The sequence below is a fragment of the Symphalangus syndactylus genome, chromosome 11 (genome assembly GCF_028878055.3).
Source record: "Symphalangus syndactylus isolate Jambi chromosome 11, NHGRI_mSymSyn1-v2.1_pri, whole genome shotgun sequence".
Classification (NCBI taxonomy): Eukaryota; Metazoa; Chordata; class Mammalia; order Primates; family Hylobatidae; genus Symphalangus; species Symphalangus syndactylus.
The window spans coordinates 53183057-53195633 of NC_072433.2; the positions used below are offsets into that span (position 1 = coordinate 53183057).

Sequence of the window (12577 nt, forward strand, 5' to 3'; positions counted from 1 at the left end):
AAGCCCAACTGTGTGCCAGCCACCAGGCATAGAATAGGGAACAAAATAGTTTCCCTGCAACTATATAAAAAGAATGGCATATTGTACTTAAATGCCCCCTTGCCAAAATAAGAGGCACAGGACAACAGCTGTCTGGAGACGACCTCAAGCCAGTCAGGCCCCATTTTAAATATAGAAACCCCTAAGAATAGCCGCCAGTGCTCCAGACTTAGCAGGTGATTGGCCCAGAGAGGGAAGGTGACCCCAGGCCCCAGGAAAGGGAGCGAGGACAGCGCTGGTTCCCGGCTCTCCGCACCACCATGGCTTTGCCTCTGAGGCCCCTGACCCGGGGCTTGGCCAGCGCTGCCAAAGGAGGCCACGGAGGGGCAGGAGGTGAGTGGGGAGCGGGCGGATCCCGGGGCTCCCCTACCCTGCCCGCCTGTTCCCGGGCCCGCCGCCTCAAGACCGCCGCGCTCACCCCGCTCCGTCCGCAGCTCGCACCTGGCGTCTGCTGACCTTCGTGCTGGCGCTGCCCAGCGTGGCCCTCTGCACCTTCAACTCCTATCTCCACTCGGGCCACCGCCCGCGCCCCGAGTTCCGTCCCTACCAACACCTCCGCATCCGCACCAAGGTACTCGGTACAGGCGCGCGGGCGCGCGGGCGGCACGGGGATGCTGCGGGGCGCGCGGGGGGCGCGCGGGGCGCGGACTCTGGACTCACGGCGCTTACGCGCGCTCCCTCCTCCGCTCTCTCCACAGCCCTTCCCCTGGGGGGACGGCAACCACACTCTGTTCCACAATACCCACGTCAACCCTCTGCCCACGGGCTACGAACACCCCTGAGGCCCCGGACGCCCCCAGGCACAATAAAGGTGTGAAGCTTCGCGTCTGCGGCTCTGTAGGGAGGGCGGGGCCACGGGGAGCGCGCCCAGAGGCGCCCGCTCCGCGCATGCGCCCAGCTTGGTCAGCGCCCCTGTTCCGCGCATGCGCCTAGCGCGGTGGGCGCTCCACGTACTTTTCCCACGTTGCTGATACGGGGGTGCTCGAGGGAGCCTCCTCCACTCACAGGTAGGCGATCCCAGCTCCCTCTCTCTCACCTAGTAATAATGAGGCCTCTCACGCACACCAATTAATAATTAGGGCTCTAGGCTGTAATGGGCTTCCCCGTACACCGAATCCTCACAGTAACGCTGGGAGCAGGGTATAAATTTAGTTCCCCTTCTCCAGAGGAGGACCTGAGATTCTCGGGAATTAAATGACTTGTCCAAGTTCCGGCAGCTCGGCAGAGCCACCATGGGAGCCCAGGGCTGCAGATCCTGAAGTCCCACTTCTTGCCTGACACCTGAGCCGCTGGTGACTGTGAATCCCAGCTATCTGGATTTCAGAGGGAGGCTCCACAGTCCTGTGTGTGAGGCCTTGGGACCTAATGCTGGATTTGGAATCTTTTGATAATTCTCTATAATCTTTCTCAATGGGTCTTCTATATGAGAAATCACATGCTCCTAGCCTGGCTCTCCTGGCTTCTGAGTACCTCATTCAAGGGGGACAGGAGTTCAAATGAGCTCTGGACATTTCTTCACCTCCTAGGACAGCCTGCCCACTTACCATTACGGAGGAACCTGAAGTGTGTGAAGAAACCCGTGACCAATGCATGCCTGCGTGCCCGTGCATGCACACACACACACACACACACACTCACTCTTTGACCCTCTCCCCTGATACGCCTCTCAGCCCCATCAAGAAAAGATGACTGCAGGCTCCCATCACCATAGAAAGTGAAAAAACTTTTTCAATGCCCACAAGTAGGTTCCCCCAACTATTCCCAGAGAGGCACTCAGGTCCCTGGGTTATAGCTCTTCCATGCAAGGAAAGTGTGCTATAAACATCCTCATTTCATGTGACAATTCTTACGCATATGAAAATTTATGCTGGTACCATGCCTGCTTCTGTAAAAAGTGGGTCATTGCTGAAAAAGGTGGACAGATATGTAAAAACATTACAATTTCTATCTCTCCGAGAAGGTGCTTAGCACCTGGTAGGTTGCTTAGGCCAGTGCAGATCTATTCAGAAGTTGTTTTCATGTAAGTTGATTTATGGGTGCAAGCAAGAGCAGCCCACAGTGGTAGAGATAAACAGAAAAGTGGATTATTAGGACAAAGGCACATTTGGGGCCACACAGCTGGAATAGTCCCCAGTGAATGTGGCAGTGTCTTCAGGCTTGTCCTCCAGCATTTCCTTGTAGTGGCGTTTGAAGAAGCCAAGCTATCAGGGGAAATAAATTAGAAAAGCTGGGTAAGGCCGGGCATGGTGGCTCACACCTGTAATCTCAGCACTTTGGGAAGCTGAGGAAGGTGGATCACCTGAGGTCAGGAGCTGGAGACCAGCCTGGCCAACATGGTGAAACCCCGTCTCTACTAAAAATACAAAAATTAGCTGGGTGTGGTGGTGTGCCTGTAATCCCAGCTACTTGGGAGGCTGAGGCAAGAGAATTGCTTGAACCCGGGAGGCAGAGGTTGCCCTGAGCCGAGATCATGCCACTGCACTCCAGCCTGGGCAAGAGAGCAAGACTCCATATATAAAAAAAAAAGAAGAAGAAGAAAAAGAAAAGAAAAAGAAGCAAAAGAAAGAAAAGCTGAGTAAGAGGGCAGGGAAGAAAATTGGGAATAAGAAGAAGCTGAGAGAGAAGAGGAGGCAACAACTAAGCTAACTTATGTTTGTGTGCGAGAACATTTATGCGAACAGCTATCATATATCGAGCATCTGCTGGCGCCGAGCACAGTAGGTACACACATGACCCGTGGCAGGACAGCATACATCCAGGCAGATCTGTGCACATGCCCTGGCCTCATTTCTCTCTCACTTCAGCCGCTCTGTGATATAAGCATTGTTATCATTTCAAAAATGAGAAACGGCCAGGCGCAGTGGCTCACGCCTGTAAACCCAACACTTTGGGAGGCCGAGGTGAGCGGATCACATGAGGTCAGGAGTTTGAGACCAATCTGACCAACATGGTGAAACCCTCTCTCTACTAAAAATACAAAAATTAGCCAGGTGTGGTGGTGTGTGCCTATAGTCCTAGCTACTTGGGAAGCTGAGGCATGAGAATCTTTTGAACCTAGGAGGTGGAGGTTGCAGTGAGCTGAGATTGTGCCACTGCACTCCAGCCTGGGCAACTGAGTGAGACTCCATCTCGAAAGAAGAAAAAAGAGAAACAGGCTCAGAGAGGTGGAGCAACTTGCCTAACATTAAACAGTGAGTACATGATACAGCCAAAATGTGTGTCCAGGCCTGCCTGCCTCCACAGTCTGAGTTCTCACTATACCAGCCAGTCTGTAGGAGGGCTTGGGTTGGATGCTGATGGTGTCAAGAGTGGGATAAGGCCGGATGCGGTGGATCACGCCTGTAATCCCAGAACTTTGGGAGGCCGAGGCGGGCGGATCACCTGAGGTCAGGAGTTCGAGACCAGCTTGGCCAACATGATGAAACTCCATCTCTACTAAAAATACAAAAAACTAGCCGGGCATGGTGCAGGCCACCGGTAATCCCAGCTACTCGGGAGGTTGAGGCAGGAGAATCACTTGAACCCGGGAGGTGGAGGTTGCAGTGAGCCAAGATCACGCCATTGCACTCCAGCCTGGGCAACAAGAGTGGAAACTCCGTCTCAAAAAAAAAAAAAAAAAAGAGTGGGATAAAACACTTGCCTTGTACAGTGTGGCTGTGATGAGCGCCAGCAGTAGCAGAGCCCCCACAGAGCTGCCCATGATGATGGGAATGGCGTTGTAGACCTCGTATTCTTCTAGCATCATCTCCATCTGATTTAGAGATCAGAGAGCATCTGGCCTCCTGCCATCCCAAATGCCTCCCAGGTTCCCCAACCTTTAACTCCCTCCCCTCCTTCCTGAGGCTCTGCTCCAAGGGGTGAGACACAGCAGCACCCATGCCCTTAGGGACAGCTGTCCTCCCCAGAGACCTTCACCCGCCTCCCCCAAGGCTTGCAAACCCCCCACCCGGCACCACAGATGTAGCCCTAGGGGCCCTCTTTCCAGCCTGGTCGCTGCCCCCCACACGGTCTCTACCTGAGCTCTCATAAATGCCTCCTGTCCTGGAAGCTGGGAGTACACGGATGTGTTGAATGTAATTTCAGCCACACTCACGACCGACACCTTCTTCTGCGATGTCTGCAAAGGGGTTGGGGGAAACCTGTGGAACTGGTTCTGGGGGAGGCGCAGAGCTCCGGGGGTGCCCTGGCTTGCAGATGGGCACAGACATGCCAGGTCCCGCCTGAATCTGGGGCAGGGGCTCTGCCGCTGCCCCAACACACCTCGCGGACCCAGCCGAAACTGAGATTGCCCTTCAGGGTGAAATCCAGCTCCTCCTGGACGCTGAAGGTGGGGACGTCACAGCGGAACCGTAGGCAGCCAGCAATGGAGCAGTCCTGGGGACAGAAGAGGGGTGAAGCTGAGGGGTTCTTCACTGAGGAGGGAACTGTAGGAAAAAATATGGTCAGGTTTGGGGTGGGGAACAGATGAGCAGTTACAGGACGTGCATGGAACTCTGCGGCCTAGCAGTACATTTCCCAGTATCCCCGGTGGGGGCTGATCTTGTGGTGGGGGTTCAGGGACTTTCTCACCAGCATGAGACTTCTTGAAATCTGGGTGAGGAAGTCAGAATGCTGGGGAGGTTTTCTCTCTGATACACAGGGGAGACTCTGGGGAGAGAGAGAAGCACTTAGCCACAGAATGAGCAACATGTCCCTGGTAAGAGGGAGTGCTGTGCTATGGGATGTCAGTCTGAAGAAAGAGGAGAGACAGGCAGGTACCTGGGATGGGGCCTCCATGACCACATCCCACACAGCCACCCCGTTCAGCAGGACAGGAACCCAGAAGTTAATGCTGATGGCCAGATCTCGCTGGCTGAGGTTATTCACCTGCAGGAAATCAAGGCAGAGTGTTATTGTGGTCTCTGGAGCCTCCCAAATCCTATTTCCCTCCTGGCCCTACCCCAGGGCTCCTCTCCGTCTTCTCCACCAACTTCCAACTTCATCCACAACGTGGAAGGCAGACATGGATACTCCCTAGACTCTCACGCGGTATCGATGCTGGGCCTCTTTCATTTTCTTCTCATCAGAGGTTGCAAAGTTGAAGTACTTGGTGGATTCTTCCTGCCTGGAGAGAGAGCCTGTGGGTGAAAAACAGCCCTGAAACTGTCCCCAGCTGTGCCCTGTCCTACTGCAGAGAGCTCTGTTGGGCTGGGCAGATGTCTCAGGGAAATAATGATGGACATTATTTGGCCGGGCACAGTGGCTCATGCCTGTAATCCCAGCACTTTGGGAGGCTGGGGCAGGAGGATTGCTTGAGCCCAGGAGTTCCAGACCAGCTGGGGCAACATAGTGAGACCCTGTCCCTATTCAAAGTAAATAAGTAAAAGATGGTCCCACATAACCTTTGCTGCCTCGGCTTCAGCTCCCCTCCCTCTGATATCCCTTGCCCCCATCACCCAGGTCCACTAGCTCTGCCCTGCACACTGCTGGCTCTTTCATAGCCTCATGACTTTGCTCAAGCTCCTCCTTGGAACGTTCTTACTGTCTCCAGTTTTGGAAATTTACACTTAAAGACCCAACTTAAACCTCACGTCTCCTACATGGGGCAAAGGCGTTTGCACTGCTTTCTCTAATAGGTAGTGTTTGGCCTCTGGTAATGCTTGCAGAGATTGCAGCAGCACAAGTTAGCCTAAGGGGACTCTAGGAATGAGAGCTGGATCACTCAGGAAGACATGGAGTGAGGGCCCCTTCATGGTGGGAATGAAGAAATTAGATTTGGCTGTCCTGGGGCAGGTGAGTAAATGTGAAGGAAGATGGTGCCTGTGCACAAGCCTGTGGAAGGGACATCAGTGTTCCAGGCAGCAGGTGGGGTCTTTCCACCCAAACTTCCTTCAGCAAACACAGGCTGTGTGGTTGGCACTGGGGATTCAAGTTAAGCCATACTCCCTGCCCTCCCACCACTTAACATCTAAAGTTTTAGTAAAAATGAGCAAGCTGGCCAGGCGAGGTGGCTCACGCCTGTAATCCCAACACTTAGAGAGGCTAAGGCAGGAGGATCGCTTGAGCCCAGGAGTTCAAGACTGGCCTGGGCAACACAGAGAGACCTCGTCTCTGCAAAAAAAAAAAATATACAAACATTAGCTGCAAGTGGTGGCACACGCCTGTGGTCCCAGCTACTCAGGAGGCTGAGGCAGGAGGATTGCTTGAGACTAGGAGGTCGAGGCTGCAGTGAGCTACGTTCACACCACTCCCCTCCAGCCTGGGCGACAGAGTGAGACCCTGTCTCAAAACAAACGAACAAACAAACAGCAAAAGTAAGCAGACCAGCAGAGGGGCCTGCACCTCACACACAGCAGCCGGACCAGCTGCACAGGAATGGCCCCAGCAGTTCACCCCCCATCAGCCTGATGACTAAAAACACAGGCTCCAGTGTCAAACCACCTGGTTTCACATCTCAGGTCGACCACTTCCTACCTGAGTCACCGAGGCAAGCCCCTTCACGTCTCTGGAACCTGTAGCTTTTCACTCTTTAAAATGGAGATGCAAACCTCGCTGTAGTAGAGTTGTGACCAGGGCTTGGTAGTGCCCAGCACACAGGGACTCCTCCATAAATCTTAGGGTTTATTTTTCCCTAAGTATGCCGGTTTTCCTCTGTGCCCCCCACCCCAAACCCTTCTCTCTATGCTTTTGTTTTCTCACCTTAAAATCTAGTTCTAAACCTCTTTTCATTTTTAAAATTTTATTTTATTTTAATTTTTAATTTTTTTTTGGGTAGAGATGGGGTCTCACTATGTTGCCCAGGCTGGTCTTGAACTCCTGGGCTCAAGCCATCCTCCCACTCATGCCTGTAATCCCAGCACTTGGCCTCCCAAAGTTCTGGGATTACAGGCATGAGCCACCATGCACAGCCTAAGCCTGTTTTCAGGTCTAAGTAAACCACCCAGGTTTCCCCAGTCCTTGGAGAGACATGCCATGTACGGCCACGGGCATGGGCTCTGTAGCCAAACCGTCTGGGTCTGATTCCTGGTTCTGTTGCTCACTTAGAAATTGACAGGAACAAAGTATTTCACTTCTTGATGTCTTTGTTGGTGAAAATGGGGATAACAATATAATTATTGGTAGGATTAAATAAATGTAAATACATATAAAGTATTTAAGATGATGCAAGAAAACCACCATAAAACAACAGCAACATAAAACAATGCCTGACATGGGTATATATAACTGTAAGCTCTTATTGTAAGTATTTTCCTGTAGATAGAAAGGGAAACCTACATGTGGCTTGAAAGGACAATGATATTACTTGATCTCCCTCGCTTCTTCCCCTAACAACTTAATACATCAGAAGCAACAGTGGACAGGTGTGGTGGCTCATGCCTGTAATCCCAGCACTTTGGGAGGCCATGGGGGGGGGGGGGGCGGATCACCTGAGGTCGCGAGTTCAAGACCAGCCTGACCAACATGGAGAAACCCTGTCTCTACTAAAAATACAAAACTAGCCGGGCGTGGTGGCATATGCCTGTAATCCCAGCTACTCGAGAGGCTGAGGCAGGAGAATCACTTGAACCTGGGAGGCGGAGGTTTCAGTGAGCTGAGATCGCAACATTGCACTCCAGCCTAAGCAACAAGAGTGAAACTCCGTCTCAAAAACAAACAAACAAAAAATTAGCTAGATGTGGTTGTGCATGCCTGTAACCCAGCTACTCGGGAGGCTGAGGCAGGAGAATCACTTGAACCTGGGAGGTGGAGGTTGCAGTGAGCCCAGATTGCACCACTGAACTCCAGCCTCGGTGACAGAGTGAGACTCCATCAAAAAAAAAAAAAAAAAAAAAAAAAAAGCAATAGCAGCAAACTGTCCCACAGCAATGTTACAGGCTTTCAGCCCAGTGTGTGGGATGCCTTGCTCTGCGTCCAGCCTTGCCTGCCCCTACACCTCCACCCACCTGCAGAACCCTCTTGCCTTCAGCCCTACACTTGCCCTTCCTGCGCTGCCTCGGCCGGGCTCTTAGAGACCTTCCCAACAGTTTCTCACACCTCTGCCCCGCTCTGAGTTTTATAGAAACCCGACCTTTCCTTTCCTCTGTGTGGCGACAGACCATATCCTGTTGGGCACAGCTCCCCAATTCAGGGTGCTCAGAAAAGCCTTGATCTCCATCTAGCAGCTGTGCTTCAGCACATTCACATTTAATACAAAGGACAGGATTTGTTTCATGTTAAAAAAGGAAGCCTTCCTTTTGGAGGGAGAGGGGGAAAGGCACAGTGGTGGCAAAGTGTGTGTGTCCCACCAGCAAGTTGATTTGAGAGAAGCAGCAAGAGCTATGGCATATATTATTAGGGTACAAATACACCAAGGATACATTCCAAGAAATTAATCGTTAGGCAATTTCTTTTTCTTTTTCTTTTTTTTTTCTTTTCTTTTTTTTTTTTTTTTTTTGAGACAGGGTCTTACTCTGTCACCCCCGAGCTGGCGTGCAGTAGCACAATCTCAGCTCACCGCAATCTCTGCCTCCCAAGTTCAAGTGATTCTCTTGCCTTAACCTCCCCAGTAGCTGGGACTACAGGCGTGTGCCACTGAGCCCGGCTAATGTTTGCACTTTTAGTAGACACAAGGTTTCACCATGTTGGCCAGGCTGGTCTTGAACTCCTGACCTCAGGTGATCCGGCTGCCTCAGCCTCCCAAAGTGCTGGGATTACAGGCGTGAGCCACTGCGCCCGGCCTTAGGCAATTTCATCATTGTGCAAACATCATAGGTTGCACTTATGCAAACCTAGATGGTAGAGCCTACTGCACAGCTAGGTGATATGGTATAGCCTATTGCTCCTGGGCTACAAACCTGTGCAGCATGTTACTGTATTGGATATTGTAGGCAATTGTAACACAATGGAAAGTATTTGTGTATCTAGACATAAAAAAGGCAATGAGTTGCACTACAATGTTACAACTGCTATGATATCATTAGGAGATTTTTCAACTCCATTATAATTTTAGGAGACCACCCGTTGTAAATGTGGGTCCATTGTTGACAAAAACACCTTTTTTTTTTTGAGACAGAATCTCACTCTATTGCCCAGGCTGGAGTGCAGTGGCACAATCTCAGCTCACTGCAACCTCCATCTCCCGGATTCAAGTGATTCTCCTGCCTCAGCCTCCCGAGTAGCTGGGATTACAGGCAGGCACCACCACGCCCAGCTAATTAATTTTGTATTTTTAGTAGAGATTGGGTTTCACCATGTTGGCCAAGCTGGTCTCGAACTCCTGACGTCAGGTGAACCACCTGCTTCAACCTCCCAAAGTGCTACAGGCGTGAGCTACCGCGCCCAGCCCAGAAACATCTTTATGCAGCATAAATGTCATTATATATGGCTGTTCACCCACGAAGGCATCCCAAAACAGGAGAGCTTAGCTGTGCATCATTGGAAGAGCAGGCTGGGACTCAGAGGGAGTACCAGGCATAGAGGAAGGCCAGAGGTCCAAGGGGAGGGCCAGGGACTGGGCACCTGCTGATCATGGTGTAGACTGCGTACTTCACGGGGAGCTCCAGCTGGAAGGTGGCCTTGCTGCTTGAAGCCTTATTGTTCTTGCTGGAGAAAGAAAGGGGGGACCAATGGGAAGGAATCCAGGAGAGGGGTCTCTAGCCGGGGCATGCAATGGAGGGTGGGGGATACCCTGGCCTGGACCCACCTGCTTGCACTGGCCCTCATAAGCATCCTGTCTCCCAGGGTGGCCTTGTAGGAGACATCGAATGTGACTATGAAGGTGCCCTGAGGGAAGAAGAAGGAAAGAATGGGGATAAAAGGAAGGGCATGGCAGAGTGAAGGACAGATTGGGACAAGGGAGGACAGTGATGGGGATTTGGGGGGAAGCACTGACATTACAGCCCTCATGGAAGATGGGGTGGTTGACGCTGCAGCGGCTGCTCCTCAGGCCCTCGTCCTCAGTGGGCACTGTCTCACATGCCAGGCGCAGGGCACACTGATGGGGCTGCTTCTAGGGGAGGAGAATGAATTTTAAAAAGTTACCTGCATGCATGTGTGGGCTTGATACACAGCAGTGGTGGCACTGCAGAGCACTAGGGAAAAGGACAGACTTTTCATTTTTTGTTGTTTTTTTTTCTTGAGACAGATTTCACTCTTGTCACCCAGGCTGGAGTGCAATGGCATGATCATGGTTCACTGCAACCTCCACCTCCTGGGTTCAAGCAATTCCCCTGCCGCAGGCTGTTGAGTAGCTGGGATTACAGGCGCCTGCCACCAGGCCTGGCTAATATTTTTGTATTTCCAGTAGAGATAGGGTTTCACCATGTTGGCCAGGCTAGTCTCAAACTCCTTACCTCAGGTGATCCACCCACCTCCGCCTCCCAAAGTGCTGGGATTACAGGTGTGAGCCACTGTGCCCAGCCAAGGACAGACTTTTCAATCAGTTTCCATCAATGCCAGGAAAATTGACCCATACAAAATAATTTAAAAAAGAAGAAGAAAAGTAAAGAAAGAACAAGAGGAAGAGGAGGAGAAAGAAGAAAAAGAAATTGGATCCCTACCTCACTCCATAAATTAAAATAAATTCCAACTGGATTAAATACTTAAATGTGAAAAAGCAAAACCATGAAGCTTTTGGAATATAATATAGGGGGCTATTTTCATAACCTGGAAGTGTTTCTTAAATAAGACCCACACACAGAAACAATATGGCCAGGTGTGGTGGCTCACGCCTGTAATCACAGCACTTTGAGAGGCTGAGGTGGGAGGATTACTTGAGCCCAGGAGTTTGAGACCAGCCTGGGCAGCATGGTGAGACCCTGTCTCTAAAAAATAAATAAATAAATAAATAAAAATCAGCTGGGCGTAGTGGCATGCACCTGTAGTCCCAGCTACTCAGGAGGCTGACGTGGGAGGATTGCTTGAGCCCAAGCGGTCTAGGCTGCAGTGAGTGGTGATTGTGCCACTGTACTCCAGCCTGGATGACAGAGTAAGACTCGGTCTCAAAAAAAAGAGAGAGAGGGGGGGACGCAGGGAAGGAAGGAAGGGAGGGAGGGAGGGAGGGGGGAAGGAGGGGGAAAGGAGAAAGAGAGAGATACAAGGAAATGATGACCACAAAGTCAGAATAGTGATGACCTTTGGGGAGAGGATGGAGCTGTGATGGGGAAAGGTACAAGGGGAGAGGGTTCTGGGGATGCTAGCGCGATTTATTTCTTGATCTGGATGTTAACTCTATGGTTTGTTTAATATTCTTCATTAAGCCATATATATGCTTTATGCACTTTCTGTGTGTGTGTGTGTGTGTGTGTGTGTGTGTGTGTCAGACAGAGAGAGAGAGAGCACATATCATCACAGAACAATTTTGAAGAACACTCTGTAACTCCCGGGGCTACAGGGCAGGGGAGAGGCCCCCTCCCACTAGAGCCTACAGCAGTTGTTACCTGGGCTCCTGACACCCGTCGGTGCGACAGCCCTGCTGGGTAGTAGAGGCTGACCACAGTTCCATAGGAATCCTCACCCGCGTTCCACACAGTCACAATCACGTTGAGCTCCAGGGAGCTCCCTACGGTCAGGGTCTGCAGGCTGAAGGGGAAGGACGAGGCTGGGAGTGGGACTCCACTGGAAATAGGCAGGAACTGGGAAGGGCAGGGCAGGATCCCAGGAACTCCAGAGCTCTGGGCCAATAACATCCCAGTCAACATCACTTTTGTTAGAAAGAGAGCTAGAGAGCAGCACAAGCATCCTAGGAGGATGGGGGACTCGGAAGGCCGAGTGTCTGGATATGAAAGGAGTTACAGCTCACCCTGAGAAGCTGAGGGTGACACCCAGGTCCCCTTCACAGAGGCCATCTTGCCCACAGTTCTTCTCGAAGGGGAGCTGCAGCAAAATAGTATATTCTGTTCCCATCTGACATCTTAGTCTTTCTCCAAGCCCCTCCTTAGAAGCACTCACCAACATTGAGCATTACTAAGCCACTGCCCCCACCACTTTGCTGGACACCAACAAGGGGCGCAGGTGCGGTTTGGAGGTTGGCATATAAAAGAAAGATAAGACAAGATCCTTGGCTTCAAGGGACATAAAGTTCAGTTGAGTCACATCCAGCTTATCCTGGAACAATTATTCCACAAACATTATTAAGTGCCAATAATTGTGCAGGTTCTGGGTTGGGTGAGGGCTGGGGGAAGATTGAAATGACAGGCAAATTCGACATGGTTCCTATGCTCAAAGAAGCTACAGTCCCAAGACAGCCTCAAATGTAGATGGAGACGGTTATAACAGCCATGTGATATCTGCTGTGGCACCACCTTGGTGTAACAGGGACCAGAGAAGGAGCAGCAGCTGCTGAGTGTGGCCTTCAGAAGAGAGGGAGGAAAGCCTGGAGCTTTGGGGGGAGACGGGGAGAGAAGGCAGAAGGCAGTGTTTTCTAAATGAGGGGCAAAACAGGGACAAAGGCACAGAGATAGGAATGAGGAAACTTGGAAGGGATCTGGGAATGAACAAGAGAGTCTGTACTAGGGAAAAGTGGGAACCGCCTGAGATATGTACAGTTCCTGGGTGCATGAATGGAGGTGGGAGCAGGGCC

At 51.4% G+C, this 12577-nt stretch overlaps 2 protein-coding genes across 3 annotated transcripts in view; one reads left to right on the plus strand and one right to left on the minus strand.

The window, feature by feature from the left end:
• Positions 1 to 204: 204 nt before the first annotated feature.
• On the plus strand, positions 205 to 863 carry COX6A2 (cytochrome c oxidase subunit 6A2). Its single transcript, XM_055298990.2, has 3 exons — positions 205 to 372; positions 474 to 610; positions 738 to 863. The coding sequence occupies exons 1-3, from the start codon at positions 300 to 302 to the stop codon at positions 819 to 821; spliced, it is 294 nt and encodes a 97-aa protein (XP_055154965.1). The 5' UTR covers positions 205 to 299; the 3' UTR covers positions 822 to 863.
• Positions 864 to 1076: 213 nt separating this feature from the next.
• ITGAD (integrin subunit alpha D) overlaps positions 1077 to 12577 on the minus strand; it is a 33745-nt gene continuing 22244 nt past the window's right edge. For both annotated transcript variants that reach the window (XM_055298198.2, XM_055298197.2), the window contains exons 19-30: positions 11798 to 11871; positions 11436 to 11577; positions 9890 to 10006; positions 9701 to 9780; positions 9517 to 9600; positions 5065 to 5143; positions 4798 to 4905; positions 4609 to 4686; positions 4300 to 4413; positions 4055 to 4156; positions 3680 to 3790; positions 1077 to 2240 (exon numbers count right to left, since the gene is read on the minus strand). In XM_055298198.2, coding sequence (XP_055154173.1) covers positions 2127 to 2240; positions 3680 to 3790; positions 4055 to 4156; positions 4300 to 4413; positions 4609 to 4686; positions 4798 to 4905; positions 5065 to 5143; positions 9517 to 9600; positions 9701 to 9780; positions 9890 to 10006; positions 11436 to 11577; positions 11798 to 11871 — 1203 coding nt within the window. In that variant the 3' untranslated portion in view covers positions 1077 to 2126. The remainder of the gene's footprint in view (positions 2241 to 3679; positions 3791 to 4054; positions 4157 to 4299; positions 4414 to 4608; positions 4687 to 4797; positions 4906 to 5064; positions 5144 to 9516; positions 9601 to 9700; positions 9781 to 9889; positions 10007 to 11435; positions 11578 to 11797; positions 11872 to 12577) is intronic.